The 19264-nt window shown below is 46.1% G+C and overlaps 1 protein-coding gene and 1 long non-coding RNA gene across 2 annotated transcripts in view; one reads left to right on the top strand and one right to left on the bottom strand.

The window, feature by feature from the left end:
* Positions 1 to 3530: 3530 nt before the first annotated feature.
* Positions 3531 to 9088, bottom strand: LOC148222309 (uncharacterized). The gene is made up of 2 exons (XR_015806185.1): positions 8734 to 9088; positions 3531 to 4734 (listed from the first exon to the last, which is right to left on the bottom strand). It is a non-coding gene; the product is annotated as an uncharacterized LOC148222309 (long non-coding RNA).
* A 150-nt stretch (positions 9089 to 9238) lies between these two features.
* CMTM4 (CKLF like MARVEL transmembrane domain containing 4) overlaps positions 9239 to 19264 on the top strand; it is a 30026-nt gene continuing 20000 nt past the window's right edge. The window contains exon 1 of the mRNA XM_014887909.2: positions 9239 to 9855. Within this exon, the coding sequence (XP_014743395.1) occupies positions 9670 to 9855 (186 nt within the window). The 5' untranslated portion in view covers positions 9239 to 9669. The remainder of the gene's footprint in view (positions 9856 to 19264) is intronic.

Here is a 19264-nt window from a genome sequence, read left to right as displayed (position 1 = left end):
GGTGTGTTTAGAGCTGAATGGAGTGTTTGGTACCATGGGATATACACAGTTTAATTCCAAAGGCACTCTTTTGCTGGAATTCAGTTTCCCTTCAAGGAATTGACATAAAAACTCCAGCCTGACATGCTACAGCCTTTGGAATAATGAACTTCTCTTTCACTGACCCACTCAGATTGTGTGGAGAAGACAACAAGCACAAATAATCACAAAAGCCAGCAGTCCGAGCTGCTGCTCTGGGACACTGCCAGCTCCTCTGAGATTGCTGCACTCTGTAAGTGGTTTATCAGCAGCTCTTCTCAGAATGAGACTGCAGGCAGCAGCTGAGCACGGGATGGGATCGAGCAGGATTTCTGCTCCCTGGAAGAGTGAAAGGAGCGATCTCTGCTTCCACATGTACTTCAGTGAAATTAAAATATTTAGAAAAAAACTCAAGGAATTTTCTCAAATGAAGTTCTTGACTGGTAGTATAAATATGCTGCTACAGTGCTTCCAAATCATGCATGTCTCCAAAAACCTGAAGGATAAGGCACCTAATTCTGCTTCAGCTGTCTTAAAAGAATAAAAAGGCTTACAGTATCAGCACCAGACAAGTTGTGGTATTAGCACCACAGAGGTATTGCAATATCAGCAGCACAGATGTGGTTACTGCACTGCAAAGAGAGAGAAAGGACAGCAACACACACGGAGCTCTTTGGGGAAAAAAGGCCAATTTATTGTACAGACAGCCCGGATTTAAAGTGTGTTAGTGCAGCCAGGGCAGGACAGGAGCTCATTGGACAATTGGGAAAAACATCCTTGGGACAGCACCTCAGGATGTATCCCACGGGAAAGATACCAATTGTTAATCTTTATGATGAATTCCACTCTGTTTTTCACCATGTTATCACCCTGGGAGACTCCTCCCTAACTGAAGCTGCAGTCAGCTTGTCAGCCTGGGAATGGAGCTGAGAGTCAGGAGAAACCCAGGCCTGAAAAGAATTTCCAGGCTGTAATTCCCTAGCTCTCTGAATGTGTGTGTCCACACACAGATACGTTGCAGTATTAGTACCATGTTGCAGTATCAGCACCACAGACGTGTCTTGTGCCAAGTGCAGCGCTGCCCCAGCAGCGTGGTGCTGCCATGGGCAGCAGTGACTGATGCCAGTGCTGTGAGCCAGCAGTATGAGTGGACCTGGAGCAGTATCATCTTCTGAAAGATGTGTAATCCCTGGTTTGTTCCAGGAGTCAGCCCCAGGCTGCGAGTTCCTGGAGGGCTTTATGGGAAGCAGGTTAGTAATTACGTGCAGGAGGCCTGTGAGATGATGTCAGAACCAAGGGAAGCAATTGATTTTCTGTGTTGCCTTTGGTAGCAGACTTTGTGCAGCAGAACCAACACTATGAGTAGTAATACTTTATCTGAAGGAAAAGATCCCTCACTCCCCTTTCCCTGACACTTAATTGCAATTATGTTTTGCTGAACGCTTCTGGAGTTGAACTATTCCAAGCCCAGGAGGTGGCAGGCGTGGGATCCATGCCTGAAGGTAACAATTGTGAATATTCTGTTGTGAGATGCTTGTCAGCTTCCCTCAGTAATTCCTGTTTGGCAGATTATTTTTGTCATTTAAGTATCTTCCAAAGAGCAAGCTGCTGATCTTTTCCCAAAGAAAAGATTTCATTCAGTTCCATGAATTTTAGTATGAATTAAGCTGTTCTCATTTCTAATTTCGAGTTGACTAAATTGACACTGGTTTGACTGGTTTGTTTCTTTCAGAACAAAAGCTGAAATAGCAGTGTCCAGGACTGAAAGCCAACAGCTGTATGTCCACAAGAAAGCTGAATAGCTTGCCTAAGCTGCCTTTGAAAGTGTCTGAGTTTTCAGTACTAATGTCTTGTATATAACAAATATACACTCATTGAAGCTTTATGATATAAAAATGCCATCTTTAACTTGGGCTTGCCAAATGCTTAAAACCAAAAACAATCCCTCAAAACATGCCAGAAATGGAGTTGCAACTACTGCAATCATGTTTAGTGAAATACTGAAGTTGAGGAAAGGAAAATACCATTGTAGATCTCTGGCACTCACCTGACCAGTCTGACAGCATTCCAAAAGCCAAGCACTTGCCTTTTAGAGGAGTGGAATGGACTTAATTGACAGAACAGAGGGAGTGAGACCACTGAGGATGGATGGATGGATGGATGGATGGATGGATGGATGGATGGATGGATGGATGGATGGATGGATGGATGGATGGATGGATGGATGGATGGATGGATGGATGGATGGATGGAGAGGGCTGCTGAGATCAGACCCACTCTGTATGTTGCCCATGGCTTCAGTGAGAGGGACTGCAGGACAGTGCTGTGCCCTGGGTGCACCAAATTAAAACCTCTCCAGAGGAGGGAAACGATTACCCATGAAGGACTTGGTATACTGATGATGCTTTGGAGATTATTAGAAAGTGAAGATGTTCCAAATTTTCTGATGTTCTGAAAGAGTTCAGTTACTCTGCTTACAGACGGAGACAGTGAGAAGTAGGAGAGAATTCCATTTCATTAAAGACCAGTCACTGGCTGCACAGAAAATCTCTTGAATGCAAAACAAAGGCAGAAGACCTGGAGGGAGAGTTCTGGGCACTTCCAGCCAAACCCACAAGTGGCTCTTTTCTTGCTCAGCTGTAGAGGTCAGTGATGGAGCCCTGTTTCCAGCTGGCCTCAAGCTTTGGTAAGAGTCGGGGGCTCCTGTGGTGATGGGCTGGTTTGGAAACAAGCAATGGAATATCAGCCCTTTGATCTGTGCAAGAGATGGGGGCTACTGAATTAATACTGGAATTTGTTTATGCTGTGAACCTGAATTGTTACTCCCAGGTTTGTTTTCCTGGGAAGAACACACGTTCCCCCGGACAACACTGGATTGTCAGTAGGTGACTATAATTAGCTGTGATTAACTGGCTGAATCAGGATGTTTTGACCAGTATCTTGTAATGCTGAGAAATTGCCAGAGAAACTGGCAGAATCTGAAATACTTAAAACAGCAAAAGCCTGTCAAAATCTCTCCTAAGTCACCTTTCAGCTGAACAGAAGTACAACACAACTATTAAGAGAATGCTGTCATATTTGAAATATTTTTAGCATGGTTTCCACTGCTTTTGCATTTGTGTTCTGTCCCGTTCTACCCCCTCCTCAAAAATAACTTAAATCTTTTGGCCAGCTTCAGTGACAAGAAAGATCTTGCAGACAGCTGACTTAATCCCAGTTGCATGAAAATTAAGGGCTTGGTGGAGACGATAAATCCAAAGATTTCCTCTGCTTTAGGCAGGGATTGCCAAGGAAGTTTGGCTGGTTCCTAGGCGAGCCAGGCCAAAGAAAGATCTGTGGTCTGCACACACGGAACCTGGCGCAGCGCTGGCTTCCTTCTGCTCGAGCAGGAGTTGGAGGACAGAAATAGGAGCTCAGCTGCTGCCTGTGCTGGGGGACCCTGGGGAGGGCTGGGGCAGTGGCCTCCATGGGAGGGGTGAGGTGGGGAAGGTGGGAAGAGAAGACAAGCCTGCAAGGAATCAGGATTTATTAGTTCCTCTGTGTATGGCTTTGAAGAGCTGGCGCTATATGCCTGCCTTGGGTTTATAGTCAGTGATGGAAGACTTGAAATTATTTTTCCTGTTGAAAAAAAAGCAAAAAAGCCAAAACTTTCCCTTGCATGTAGAAGACCTGTGTAACCAAAGAAATACTCTGTGAGGGAACAAGCCAAATGAGCTTGACAGAGTTCTATCATATGGAGAAATTAGGTGCTGTTGCAAAAGGGAATATTCTTTGAACTGCCGTTATGGTTGCTGATGTTAGCAATCAGCTGCAGGTTAGCTGTAAGTAAAAGAAATCCAGGAGGGTAATTAAAGCATGAACTTCTCTACCATGTGCAGTAGAAGTGCAGAGGACTGGCTGGGTTGTTGCATAACAACACACACAGGATTCAAACAGTTGAGGTCAGTTGTTTTCGCTGGCCCGTTCTGTCCGTGGAACGAAAGAATGTAGTGAGTGTACTTCATCTTTTTTTTAAGCCTGCTAAGGGACCTTTAAAACTTTGCTTATAAAACATGGTTTATACAATTTTTTCATCCTCCCCTTCAGCTTCCCACCTCCTCAAAAAATAAACCCCGTCTCTTTCCCTCCAAGGCCTGCTGTACCCTGCATGCTCCATCACTTGCTGTAAAACTACTGGATGTTGCAGGGGCAGCATCCTCATGTCCATGCAGAGGGAACAAGAGTTTTCTGACCTTCTGCTCTAGGTCTGTGTGGTTTTATGGTGTTATTGGAAGACCACCACCTTTTTTCTCAGTCCACGGCTTTTTTTCCCCCCTCTGTTCCCTGGATAAATGTAGTGCCATGAATAAAATAAACACTGCTGTCAGTCTCTCTGCATATTTTTTCAGTGTGCTTCATTATACAGGATTCTTTCAAAAGAAATGTAACTCACAGTCTTGGCTGGTTCCCAGCACCATTAAAGGTCTGCTGGCACTTTTCTTAAGAATCTGGCATTTTGCTTCTCTTTTTTATAGAAATTCATTTCACCTTGTGCTCTGTAGAATGTCTGCTGCCCTTCAGCCCAGCTGTGGCTGCATGGTAACCCCTCTCTGACACTTGCAGATTGCAGATGCCCTTATAAGATTTTGGATGTGAAAGGAGCCAGTGACTTCTTCACCTTCTTCACCACCAAACTGGACCAGTAGATGATACAGAATGAGATGTCAGTCCCTAATCCTGAAGAAAAAAAAAAAAAAGGTTCTGTGAATGGTTCATTGTTAAAAGCACATGAAGTCATGTTCATGTCTGCAAGGTAAGGGTCTGACTGATTTGTTTGGCAGCACTGCCTTTCTTGGTTTTGGAGGGGGAGGATTTTTTTCTTTTTAGTTTGATTTTGAAAGGGAAACACTGTTTTCTGATAGTGATGGTGAATTTCCAGAAGTGACACTTTTACCTGTCCCCTTAATCCTGTATAGCTCCTGTACAGGGTCCTGTAGGGACTTCAGCTGCTGCTGCCTCTGTTCTCAGCTGTGAGAGCTGAGGCACCCCTGGGGCTGGGGACTGTCACCAGTGGCTGAGGCCTGGGGGGTTCCAGGGCTGCTCTGTTTGTTTTCCAAGGCCTCAGGGCTGGAATCCAGATGGAGGTGGTGAAAGTCTGCATGGCCAATGTAGTAGCTGAGGAGAGGACTCACTACCACCTCTGACTACTGAAGCTGCTCTTTTTTAACCAGGTGAAAAGCCCAGGAGTCCCTCACTGTGCTGTGGTGTGTGCCCAAGAGACCCTGGCCAAACAGGCACGGTGCTCTCAGCCAGTGGAACCTGCAAGAAATCTTAGAGGTTGCCCTTCACCTCAGCTTCCTTCCTTCTCCTCTCCTTCTCTCTGAACTTCCCTCAGTTGGCAGGGCTGTGCTTTGACTCCTGTCCTCAGTTGGTAGGACTGGGTTTTGACTCCCAGCTATAGAATCCAGGTCTCCTCACTGTTCCTGAGGCTTTTCCCAGTGGTGTCACACTGGGAAGCTGCAGTGCCAGGCTGTGGCTGGATGTGGTGACGTGGAATTGTCACACTGTTCAGAGAACTGACCTCACAACTCCCCACCATCCCAGACAGTTTTCCTTCTGCTTAAAGTCTGTGTCAGAACTTGCAGTTTCTTCTTGTATTAATTCCTACTTCTGACTCAGCAAAATGATTTTCCCACCTCCTATGCTGCTCATGGCTTCAGAACCAGCGTGCACACCACACTCCTACACTGGGAAAATGCACAATTCTCTGCACTAAGGCACTCAAAGCTACCAGATGTTTTCCTAAAGCAAGTTCTTTATTAGCTTTTGAGGGTGGGGATTGTTTTTCTTCTTTTCCCCCAACTGAAAAGCTGAGAAAAAGCTTCAGCACTTTTTACATTGTGAATTTCAAGGGGAAAAAAGTCTACTGTCTGATGCCAAAGTTAAACTCTAATCACTGCTCAGCTCTCCTGGAATTTGGCAGCATACCAGTCCTCCTTCCCTTTGGTAGGTCATGTGGAAATACCGGAGCCTTTTCTTAAAGAACCTTTCAACTCTTTTCAGGTACTTGCACAGATGTAACTTTGCTGTTAGGACTCTAATGCCTTTTACACTCTTAACTGCATTAAAGCACCATTCCTAATAAGCACCATTCAGATCTACAAAATTTTATGTTTAAGCATTAAAATACTTTTAAGCGTGTTAAAACTACATAAATGCACTTTAAAAATCTGGTTTTAAGTTGATACTCCTATTCTGCTGGAATAGAAGCACAGGCTTTAATCTTGGAAATAGCACTTAAATGTGCTTAATGAAAAGAACCCACAATTGGTTCACAAGTTTATGAGAGGCTGTAGGAATAGCTGCGATGAAGGCTGAGATGAGGGTCTCTTTGTTCAGTTTGTTCACTGAGAATATTTAAGATTCTCTTTCAAGCACTTTTTACACCTAATTCACCAGCTGGTTTTAATTTATGACCAGTGTCCTGGAGATTCTTTCTGATGGGGAGTTTTTAATTCTGTCAAAGCTGATCAAACTGTTCTGTAACAAACAGATCATTTAATTACAGTGTCTATGAACAGCATACTTGGTTTTTCCCTCAGTGCTGTTTCTTCTCTGTTTTCACTCTTCAGTCGTATTTTAGCTGGATGTGAAGAACTCAGTGATGAATTCCCTGATCTGATTAGCTCGATACTATGGTGGTGTCTTGAGTACTGATCACTGACCCAGTTCCCCATTTTCCTGGTCTCAGTGAGCAGGGACACAGTGGAATGGCAGGCTGTGCTGGAAACTTGTAAAGCCAAAGTTATCTGAGAGCGATCTGATCTGCCCAGGATGAATGCAGTGACCTTTTTCCTGGATCAGTACTTTTATTTACATTTTAAACGTAGACCTTTTTTTCCCTTCCCGTGCTGCAGAGCTGAAAAGGTGCCGTATCAGGCAGGAATGTGTGTAAAGGATTCCTTTGTTAAATGTTGGCAGCAGCCTCAGCGGGCCTTGCCAAGTCAGTCCAGCCCACCCACCCGTGCAGGAGCACGCCAGGGATCCCCGGCACGGGCAGGGCTCGGCTGGGCCCTCCTGGCAGGGCTGGGACACTCGGGAACAGGGACACTCGGAAACGGGGGACACTCGGGAACTGCCCTGGGAGCTGGGAAATTTGGGAGCAGGGACACTCGGGAGCTGAGACACTCGGGAGCTGCGAAACTTGGGAACCGGGACACTCGGGAGCTGCCCTGGGACCTGGGAAACTCGGGAAATGGGACACTCGGGACACTCAGGACCAGCCCCCCTCTTGCCCCAGGAACACCCTGCCAGAGCAGAGCTCGCTCGCTGTGCTTTCCTTACCCCAGGAATTGGCTGCCCAAGACCAGAAGGGTTTGGTGTGTCTGCACCTCCCAGCACCTCCAAACTGCCCTCATGATTTAAATACATTTACAGTTCATGTCCTCCACTCTTTGGGAGAAGGAAGTTGTTAAGAAATTTGCAGAAGAGTGTGCAGGAGGCACTAAACAAACAGCCAGAATAAACATCTCCTACCACCTCACCTTTTGCTAAACCACTCAACCATCTTCCTCTTTGTCCTTCTTCAACACCACCTTTTGATTCTCTTTTAACACACTGATGTGTTTTGGTTTGAATTGCAAAAGATTGGCCAAGATAATACTCACTGGACGTTTCAGAAATATTTTCCTTGTTTTGCTCAGGGTAATTTTCTGGAACTGCCACAGCAGTCCTTCAAAGCAAAGGCTAAATGTCTCTGCAGATAAATATGCATAACCTGTGTTCCTGAAACAGTCATGGAGCCTTAAGTTACAGTCCAGAGACGCTCTCCTAAATGACTACCACATACTCGTGATACTTCCTGCAAGAATAAGAGCTTTGTGAGAGTTCTGATTTCCCCAGAGTTATACAAGAACTGAAATAAGAGAATGTAAACAGCTATTAGTCCAGCCCTGTGTCATAGCAGGATTTTTCCCTTACACTTACATTGTTTCATACTGTTAAGCCAGGCTCATGTGACCCAAGCAAGAGTTACCCTCCTTCTCCATGCTTTGCTCATGTTATTTTTTTTCTTTCTCTGCCATTCACCCTTCACCAAAAAGCAATGACTTTCTTTTACACATCTCCCAACTCTTCACCTTGTTTGAGAATATCGGCCCCTTCCAGGCGCAGGGTGTAGCAGAGAAGCTGTGGAAGGACTTTGGACAGTCAGCTGTGGCTCCAGTTAACCAAGCCACGACTGTTAGTGGTGAACAAACCCCTGACTCTTTCCCTAGTTTTCTCTCTGAGGCTCTCTCTTTGCCCCTCCTTCTTTGGCGATGTTTATTCAGAGGTCAAACAAAAGAAGAAAAATATCTTGAAAGTAAAAATCATGTGGACAGGGCAGAACCTATGAAAAGAAGGATCAGAGGAGTTTCGAGGAAACTGAAAGAGAGAGATGAAGTAGAACACACAGGTAACTGGAAAGGAAATCCCCAAGTGGATAATCCACAGTGTTCATGGAAAATAGAAGAGCAGTCCGACTCTTGGAGGCCAGAGAAGACGCTAGAATTGTTAAGGTGTTAAAGTCCTGTAATGTGGAGCAGGAGACAGTGCAGACTGTCAGTGACAAGAACAGGAGCATGGCTCTGTCAGAGCGTGTCAGATCACAGGACACAACACGGAGCACTTGAACTTCACCGTGGTACACAGCGGCCCGGCTGTGTTCAAAAAGATAACCTAGCTGCTTTCACTCACCTGGAGTTGCCAGGTTATGTTGCAATTTGTCCTTATTTGTCGTGACACAGCAAAACGAAAAATACCCTCAAAACCTGATTCAGAGCCAGTCAAGGCTACCTTGGCAAAAGTCACTGTTTCGAAACACGACACTCGTGGAAGAACGGCGCGGAGGTTTCGGCTGCCGTGTCAGGCAGGGGCTCGGCCGTGAGCCCAGGGCAGCTCCCGGAGTCCGGTGCGTGCTCCGAGCCGGCCCCACGAGGGCCGAGCTGCAGCTGTGAGCGCACTTCGGGGCCAGCAGCGCTACAGAAACTCCAGCGGCCGGGCCGGACGGAGCAGCAAGAGCAACCCGAGCTGGGCTGGGCCGGGCCGGGCCGGGCGCGGTGCCCGGGGCAGGTGCGCAGCCCTCCCCGCGGGGCGGGTGCGGTGCAGGCACCGCCCGGCTGCGCACCCTCCGGGGCGGGCCCTGCCCGCCCTTTCCGCTCCGCGCAGGGGGCGGAGCGGCTGCGGCGTCGCCGCTCGGAGCTGAGCTGCTGTGCCGGGAGCGGGATCGGGACCAGAACCAGAACCGGCATTGGGATCGGCATCAGAACCAGGGCAGCGTGAGCCGGGAGCGCGCCCTTTTGCGGCGGGGCGGGCTGCGGTGCTCAGAGCTGCGCGCCCCTGGCCGGGGCACGGCTCCGCACCGGGACAGCACCGCTCCGCTCCGCGCACCTTCCGCGCCTTTCACACCGCACCCGAGCACCGCTCCGCTCCTCTCCGCAGCGCTCCCGGGCACGTCTCCGCACGACTCCGCGCCTCTCCGCAGCGCGGCCCCGCTCCGCGCGATGCTGCCCGTGCGCTCCCCTTGCCGCTGTGCCTGAGGCGGGCGCGGAGCGGCCATGCAGTCCTCGCTGCTTTAGCTGAGCGCGGCGCTCGGGCTGGAGCCCGCGGCCACCCCCCGGCGGCACCGGCACCATGAGGAACGGCGATGACCTGGAGGGTTTCGACGGCGAGGCGTCCAGCGCCTCCATGATCTCGGCGGCCAGCAGCCCCTACCAGCCCACCACGGAGCCCGTCAGCCAGCGCCGCGGGCTGGGCGGCCTGCGCTGCGACCTGGACTACCTGCGGGGCACCTTGGGCAGGCTGAAGCTGGCCGAGGTGGTGAGTACCGCGGCGGGAGCGGTGCGGGCCGGGCCGGGCCGGGCTGGGCTGCCTTTCAGGCGGGCCGTGTGCCCGCGGATGGCCGGCGTGCGGAGCGAAGCAGCGCTGCAGGGCCGGGCAGCACGGCAGGCAGGCGGGCTCTCGGCAGCGGCGCCTCACGGTGTGACCCCAGCAGGGCCCGCTGGGACCCGCCCGGTGTCGGGAGCGGAGCGCGGCGGGCCCGGGGTCCGCCCGGAGCTCGCAGAGCCCTCCTCGCCTGCTTGCTCTTAGCGGGCTGAAGTTCTCTTAAATGCACCGAGTAAAAAGAAAGCAACATTTAAAAAACCCCCCGAACACCAAACGTGAGGTTTTGTATTGTGAAATTAAATGTGAGCTGGGTTCGTTCGTGTACTTTGGACACCTGAGCTGGTTCAGTTTGATGGTGCCTTGCAAGGCTTGGACCACCGCAGCAGTGAAACACGTAATAAACACCAGAGCATTTCAGCAGTTTCTGTGGTCCTAGTGCTGATGTTTGCCTTCATCCGATCTGCTGTTCCAAGTCACTATGATATTTATATTTTTCAAATCAACAAATGTGTTTTTCAGGTTATTAGGAAAAGAGGTGTTTAATGAAAATAGCAATCACTTTGAAATAGATTTTTGAGCAGTTCCTTGGGTACTGCAAATTCCTGTAACTTAAATAAGTTCTTTGAGAAGTGTGATGCCAGAAACAGTTTAATATTTCATCTATATACCTTTGGTATTTAAAACCACTGCTGGTTAGTACAAGGCAAAACTTGCACATACAGGTTTCGTGAAAAACACTCTGGAAGTATCCTGGCTTCAGCTGCACACAGGTTTATAGAGGATTCTGGTGATGAATTCATTTTTAATGACTGCCCAGTAAAACCCAGGATTTGGAAGTGTGCTTTGTTTTCTTCTCATCTCCCCAGCGCAGGGTAGGGTCTGTGCTCTGCAAGTGGTAGCAGTGAGCGTGTTAGCCCAGTGAAACAAGCAGGGACCAGCAGTGTGTGTGTTGTGTGTGTTCAGGACTGGAGCCAAAGGATCTGTCATCACTGTGCAACATCTACCTGTCTTCGAGCTGTTAAAAAATGTCCATGTGGTGGAAATCCTGGGGTGGTGCTGCCTGATAAACTGAAATAATCCGCCCTCGGGATTTTTGTTTCAGTTCCTACTGCAGATCCTTTCTGCAGTGCTCTAATAACTGTGGCAAGCCTTGTTAAAAACTTGTCATTAAAATGACTAATTACTGATCGTAACTGAATCCTTTATTATTAAATCTGGCTTGCTTGGAACAAATCCCAAAGATACATGGAGTACACCTTATAAGTTTTTAAGTCGTATAAAGAAAGATGGGGGAAAAACACGTTCTGCTGGAGTTAGAGAGGTTTCCTTGTCTCTGGACAAAGACACTGCTACTCCCAGTTCATCCTTGGGAATATTTATGCTTGCAGAGCAGTGTCTTCAGAGGAACTGAGCCATGCTTTGTGCCCTTTTCATAAGAATGATCCGAGCTATTGCATGTGGTTCCCAGGAGTGCATGAATGCAGAGGGGCAGCAGTTAAGAAGAAATTAAATTAGCTAGTGTAGTGTGGAAGGCTATGCACCACCTCAGCCTGGTTAGTTGTACTCAAAAAAACTCTTCATTGATGGTAATGGAAGAGCAGACTACTGACATTTGCAAACCAATAGAAAACTGAGCAGTGTTGGAAAAAGAAGGAGAGAGCACATTCCACTGTGTACTTAGGTTGCTTATTTGCCAAGTATAATTATTTCAATTACAATATTCAATAATGCCTTTACAAAAATACTGTAGGAGCTGAAACATAACAAAGTCTGTCGTGTAGAACTCTTATCACTTAAAAGCAAGAAGGACCTCCTGGCACACAAAAAAAATTACAAAAAGGAAAAAGGCAAGTACTGGTTAAGATAAATGTCTCTAAATGTATTATAGTAAAAAAGAATGTTACAAGAAAGATTACAATGCATTTGCTTAATTTAGCATCAGGATTTGTCTTAAAATATGTTTGTGATTGGCAGGCAAAATATCAGCTCAAGGCAGACATTGCTTCTGCTTGTTCTAATCATTGGTTGAAGGGCTTCCCACAAGCTGCCCCGTGGTGCTGTGAGAAGGAAAACTGCTGCTCTTTGTGGCTTGGATGGCCCTGCTCCCAAATGCCCATTTTTGACTGTCAAAAGTGGAAGGAACAGGGAATGGGGAAAACCCCACACCACTTAAAATAGGTGTAAGGCTCTGTTAATGTGTTGTAGATTTATCTTTGTGAATTTAAGTAAAGGGGTTGTTACAAGAGGGAAACCATGATGACATTGTAGGTATATGGAATAATGTCAGTGCTACTAGAGGGGACAATAGTTTTAACTCATTAATATTTCAAGGGAATATGCCCCAAAGTATCCTTTGAATGGACACCAGCATAATGGGTTATGATGATGTTTTATGTATAGTGTTGTGCAGCTTATTTCTGAGCCTTATTTTGGTTTTTGCTAAGTTTAGATTTGGTTGCAGACTGGAAAACTGTACAATTTTGGGCTTACAGCTCCTCTTTATGGCCAAGCTGAAGAGTTCCTGGTCCTTGGATCTGCCTGCCAGTGGTCAGTAATAGCAGTGTGAGGAACAGTGGGGGAGTAAGGGAAAGGGCCCATGTGGAACAGCATTGAACTGATTTCCCTGATTTTGACAATGTTACTGCCGTGTAGCTGAGCTTTTCAGAAAGGAGTCTTTTGCCTGTATCTATCTGTTCTATTGAAATAGTTTTGTGTGTTTGTTGGGATCTGTGAGGGAACATCTGCTGTTGTGGGGATGCAGCTGTAGCCTCTTTACAGCAGCTCGGAGGAAGGGAGCAGTGTTGGACCACATCAGAAAAGGAGTGTGCAGGGCTCCTGGCTGGCTGAGACACCTGAGGGTGTCACCACACAGGTGGGAAGTGACACACAAAGGGCCCTAAGGGAAATGCAAGGGTGGGGAAGGACTTAAAGTAGCTTGGAGCTTTCATGTTTGGTTTTGTTCTAATGAGACTTTGAACTCGAAAGGGAAGTCAGGGAGAAGCCAGGACGCTTGTGTGCTAACCAGGGAAATGTTTTTCCTTTGGAGAGGTTGTCTCCGTTGACCTTCTGGCCTTTAAAAGGAGCAGTACCTTTTCTCATGCAGGTGTGAGAGGGAGGTGTCTGTCCTTGGAGAGCAGAGCAGGAATGTTCTTCAGAGTTTATTCTCATTACTTTCTGGCGTGAATTCGTTTCTCATGCTTTAGAAGGCTTTAATACTTCCCACGGAGACTGCTGTACCATAATGAAATGGATATCACTGGAAAATGGATGTCCTCAAATGATTTGTTTTATTTCAGTACTTTCTCCCCATTCCCTTGAATTTCCTAAGGGCAGTCTCTCCTTTTCCCTAGTATGCTTGCTGAAAAAAGGTGTTTACTGTGTGAGGAGTAAGGAGGGGCCCATTCTGTCATGCAAAGGAGATGAGCTAGTTAGCAGGGACCACCTCTTTGCTGGAAATAGTTTCACTTTAGATGAGACTGTCTTCTTTCCCCTTCCCCCCTTCATTTTAGATTTTGGCTTTTCAAAATGCATTATTGTTATTTTCTCTTGATTATTGTAATTCTGCACCTTCAAGGATCTTACTGTCGTTAAAGCTTGGCATAGACATATTTGCTACTGAAATTCCTGTGGCCAGTCGTGGCTGCCCTTTGTGTGCTGCTCCCTTTTTCTGGGAGAGTAGCTCCAGCTGGGCTGTTCATAGGCTTTAAGAAAAGGAAAACCAGGCAGAATCCTGTTGGGAACCCGGTTGGTTCTCTCGGGCATCCTGCCAGCTTTGCACAGGCACTTGGTTTAAAGTAACATATCACCTTTAGTAGCTGGGCCAGTGGGTGTGGGGAATTGTGCCTGGTCAGTTCCTGTGACATTGGCAGCAGTTAGGAATGGTTTACCTGGAGCAGTGGGATCACAGAGCAGCCTTCTGGGGGAGCAGCAAGAGGCAGAAACCCCTTAGCATGTGCTGGCTGAGAGAAGGTGGATGGCATTTGTGGTGGTTGGTGACGGCTTCTGTGGCTCAGACAGCCCTAGACTTTCTTCTCCTCATGTGTTTGTTCCAAATGCTACAAAAATCCATCAGAGATTCCTTTTAAAGAAGATAATACTTCTGCTTGGGAGGTCTCTGAGCTGCGAGATGCTGATGAGTGCACTGGGAAGTATCACTGTGTGCTTGCTCTCGTCTTCTTGTCTATAGCATTTGATATTGCCAGGGGAGGCAGCAGTTTGAGCTAAATGAAATCTGGTGGGAACAGCAGTTCAGATGTTCACAGTTTTTGGAATAAAAAGTTCCGTTTTCATTGGTGGAGAGTAGCTGAACATTGAAAAAAAGTTGTTTTGTGGCTTACTGTCATTATACATTTCCAGATTCAGAAATGAGTTGCTGAGGCCAGGACTACAGTGAAACTCTTGGCTGTCAGGTTCTGTTACAATGAAGAAAACAAAATTCAAAAGCCAGGAAAGCATGCCTACATGGGTAATAAGACAATGGAGAATTCTCATTGTTAATTATATTAGAAAATTAGAGTAATAACATTTAATGTTCCAGTCAGTGAGCTAATGGCTGGGTATTAGAATCTGGTTGAAAGCTATTCTAAGGTGTTCAGTAATCTCATATTTAGTTATTGCTGCCTTCTTGTGTCTTGAGCTCAGCATCTCAGCTGGAGGAGAGGATTAGATGGAGCCCCCAGCCTCCCACCTGTGTGTGATGTGTCACATCTGAGGCCTTGCCTGCTGCTTTGGCTCTGCAGTGCTCTGGGTGTGATTCTGGCTGGAATGGGTGGCTGGGGCAGGATGCTTCTCAGGCAGCTGCCATCTGTAAGTCAGGGGACCACTGGATCAGTGTGAGTAAAGGGAGATTGCCTTTGCATTGGTTGTTGTGAAGTTTGGGTTTCTGTCAGTGGGGTGTTAATTCAGTTCCAGGGAGTTACTAGAGGGCAGGGGCTGATGTTCTGAGCGAGGTCATGGCAGTCAGTCCTGGTGGGAAGCACTAGGTGCTCCTAGAGAAAAACAGAGCACTGCAGGAGACACCTGAGCCTCAGAGAGAACCTCGAGTCCCAGGCAGCCCTGTATACCTGCCTTTTTTATTCATAGGTGATAGTTTCACCTTAAGGTTTAGTTCTCTTCATTTATTCTGTACTTTGGAGGGATAGAAGCCTTCCTCCTTTCGTTGTGGATTCAGTTTGAACAATTTATAGCTCTTTATTCCATTGTTAATGCTGGCACTTGCTGTAACTCCTCCTGCCCTCAGCCAGCCCTGTTCCTGCTGCATGGGGCAGGGCAGAAAGGTTTGGGCAGTGATGGACAAGAGGCTCTCTGCTCTGGGGCCACCCTCCCATGCCCTGTGTGCCAGAGGGGCTGTGGGCTCTCAGCAGCCACAGCCTGAGCAGTGCTGGCCTTTGGGCTGGGTGCCACCACTCTGGGCAGTGCCACTTTTCCGGACACTTCTCCTCTTTCATCCCAGGATCACACTGGCAATTTATAGTCATTCTATGATGAATTGCATCATCCACCTTTTTATTCTCTTGTACTCTCCAAACAACGAATGTGTGTTACTGTAAGAAATCTTAGTGATTTTTTTTTGTGTCTTATGCTGAGCTTTCATTTTTGGTGGCATTTGTAGCTGCTTGTTCAGAAGATGTTGAGTATCTCAGCAGATACTCTGCAGTTCTCCGGTATTTGGTCTTAGAAAAAGGTTGATGTCTGAGAGGATCAAATTTGTAATGCACATATCTGCTTAGATACCCTCTTCAGGTGTCTCTGCAGTGGCTCTGAAACTCTTCATTTTTCTTCAAAAAAGTTTCTCTTCAAAGGTTGTGGATCTGCATTGCTGTGTGGTGAAATTTTTATCCTAACATTTACTGTGGAAGAATAGTAAGATAACTGGGTTTAGCTTTGCCTTTTGTTGTTTCTGTGAATAACTAAAGAAATTACTGTGGCTGTCTTCCCACAGAAAGGTGAATATGTTTTGATTTCTTTCATGGTGTCTCTTAACTACCATCTGGCCATGGGATCATATCCTCCTGCCAGTAAACTCCAAGTTCCTGTAAATAATTTCCCTCTTATGATGGTGGGTAGTTTTTGAATTCTGATTTCAGAAGAAATTCCTACAATGTCTGTACCAAGTATGCTGTATTTTTTCCTGTTCCATTATGAACCAGTGCAATAGTCATAGATGCACTACACTAATGTAGTTCTCATGGTATTAATAATTGGAAAGCTATCTTTATTTGAATGTTTCTGGTAGTGTCTTTTGTTGATGAGGTTCCCTAGTGATTTAATTATCATCTTGAGATAAGAAGGGCTAGAAATTAAAGGGGTTGTGTTTTTATTTTAACGTAATCAGTGTTGAAGGCATCTGTAACTTCTGGTGAGAGTTAGTGCATTGGTTTGTCAAATTAACTGCACACTTTTCAGTAGCCATCATCATCCTGTGCTCAAAATTGCATTTTATCAAAATCTCTTGTTTCAGGACCTCAGCAAATAATTTTGTACTGAAATTTTGCGTACAAAGAAAATTAAATGCACAATGAAGAGACATCTTGATGTGTTAGGATTTTAGCTTTTGTATTTTTCAAATCCTGTACTGCATTAGTGTATGTAAACTCCATGTCGAGTGTTAGTTAACTCTCTTCACATTTTGGTCAGACAAAACAACAATCCCTTTAGGCCTGAAACTCAAGGACACCCAACAGCCTCAGGCCCCAAAAAGTATAAACAAAAGTGAATTGTGGGGAGCAAACTGGGGGAATATGACTTCATTACCTTAAGCTGTAATTGGAGAATTAACGCCTGGTATGTAAATAGACCAAACTTACAATTGTCTGAAAAACTCATGGCCATCATCTGTCTTGGGAGTCCCTCTTGGAGGGGCTGCCCAAGGTGTACCTACTGAAGGTGTTAAATAAATACCTACTTTATTCTTTTAACCATGTCTAGCCTCTGTTCTAGGTAGCCACTCCCAGGCATCATCTTAACCTTAGGTCACCTGCTAATTGTTCTGTAGTGCTAAAGTTGCCACTTATTAGAGCTGCAATTAAAAATACATTCTTATTAAAAAAACCGAAAAAACCAGTTACCTAATTCTCAGATTATTTCTATAGTTGCTTCCAAAACATGGAATGAATGTTTAGGTTTCCCTAGAACTTGTACCATCTACTCCAGAGTATGGGAGGAGGGAAGCAAAAGCTGGATAACACCAACCTGGTTTAGAATAGGTGCAAGAACATCCAACCATGAGTAGAGAAAAGATGGGTCAGAAATATTGCTGACGATGGGCAGACGGGTCCTAGAGCTGGTGTAGCTCTGACCCGGAGTGAGAGGGCCACTCACAGTCCACACTGGGGTTCAGGTGAGCAGAGATCCTCTGATGTTTTCATCTCACCATGTGCAAATTAAACTGGGGACTATAACTCAGAGTATCAGATTCCTGGCTGTGGTGTTTAATGATCTGTAATTAAGGCTCTGGTGTGTAATGCCTTAGCTTGTGGAAGAACAGGATGCATTTTTACCCAGACAAGTGTTCCAGCATCCAGTTAAACTTCTGTTAAATGTAACTTCATATTCAGGTGGTGATGCTTGCACGTCTTTAAATTTTCTTTAGCTCGTCTGTACGTTCCCAAAGTGTTGAGGTTGCAAGTGAGCTGCCCTGGTTGGGATTGTGAGCTCCCTTCAGGAGGGCCCGAAAGCCCAGCAGTGCCAGTGAGTAGGAACATGTCCTGTGCCGCGTCCGAGTGGCACAAGGTGCTGCTGCTGCTGTGACTTCCACTGAAGCTAACCCGGGGCGTTTTCTGTAGCCGTGGAAAGGGGTTTTAACGGCGGAAATAAGATGCACAGCTACATGGTGGTCTGTCATGACAGGAAGAAAGAGACAAGTTTATTCAGAAACACACTTGGTTTTATAGCATGACTCGCAACCCCAAGAGTAGAGGAAAGGTGATTGGTTCAGAGAGAAGACACCCCATGCTTAGGGCCTGGTCACATACCCCAACAGCTGTTCTATCTTGTTCTTAATTCCTTTTTATTTTGACCAAATTATCACCCTGGGAGAAATTATCCCTAGCCTTGAGCTGGACCAGCTCATCGGCTGAGAACGGAGCTGAAAAGCTCCAGCCTGGAATATTTTTCAGGCTGTAATTTTCTTACTTTCTCAGTATGTGTCCCACATTTTCTGGTGCTGTCAATCTGCCAGTGATACAGCACTACTCAAAACAGGTCTGGCAGTTTTTTTCCAAATTATTTTATGAATCGACTACAACCATTTCCATATTAGGAATTTTCTGTACTTTTGTACATTTTTAAACTGAAATGCTTGTGGCAAGAAAGCAACGAGCATGGCTGTGAATATTATTAAATGCTTAAGTTCTCCAAGTCTGTAGCAATCTGTAGTAACTTCTGTCTCAGGAAATTATTTTCATGCTAGAAACTGATACTGCCTCTAGAATGTCGTGAATTGATTAATTAGCTGTTTGATCACACGCTCTTCTAAAAGAAACTAATTGTTTCATTTAATGCTTAGAAATTTTTTATCTAATGTAGACGCCACCTTTCGTTAACCACAGCGGTATTGAGAGCAGAGATGCAGCTGTAATTAGTGACATTTGGAATTGCTGTGGGAGCAGTGTGGATGTGCAGTGTGGGTGTGCAGGGCGGTGCTGGAGGTGAGGGCAGCACTGCAGAGCATTTCCCAGCCTGCAGCTGAGGCTGCTCACGCTTCAGGAACGCCGGGGTCTGCAGTTGTGCAGTGGCACCTGGGGGCTCTGTGCTGCTTTGCTGGGGTTACTGTGCATCCCCCGTGTCAGCCAGCCCAGGAGGAGGCTCCAGTGCATTCCCAGTACAGCTGGCAGGGCTCTGCATGTGCTGGCCACAGCTCTTGTTTTAATGTTCTCGTTCACCAGCATGTCTGGACTCTTTTTGCCTTTTAAGGCATGGCATCTAAGGGGGCCTTCGGGTTACAGTCTTGGGAACATTGGGATTGCAAGGACATTTTGCACTATTTCCTTTAAACAAAAACAAACCCAAAAAACTTCAATGGGTTCCGTAGGACTGCTTTAAGTTCTTGACTGTTTTCTCATTAAAATTCTTTCCTTGTTTCAGTATTTGTGGGATGTTTGTTGTTTACTCATAATTGGGATTAGATGGGGTTTTAAAGGATACAGACTGATTCTGATAGTGATAAAATAGAGCTGTCACTTTTTAAAATAGTCAAATAAGCTAGTTAAACTAGAGTGTATGCAGGCCAAATACTTGACAAATTTTATGATTATACCTTTGCTTCTTAAAACTAATAAATTACTTAATTTATCTGTTACCAGATTTACAGTGCTGTGTTTTAATATTGTTTTGACTAGCCAGG

The sequence above is a fragment of the Sturnus vulgaris genome, chromosome 12, assembly GCF_052056855.1.
Source record: "Sturnus vulgaris isolate bStuVul1 chromosome 12, bStuVul1.hap1, whole genome shotgun sequence".
Lineage (NCBI taxonomy): Eukaryota > Metazoa > Chordata > Aves > Passeriformes > Sturnidae > Sturnus > Sturnus vulgaris.
This window is presented reverse-complemented; position numbering and strand designations above follow the sequence as displayed.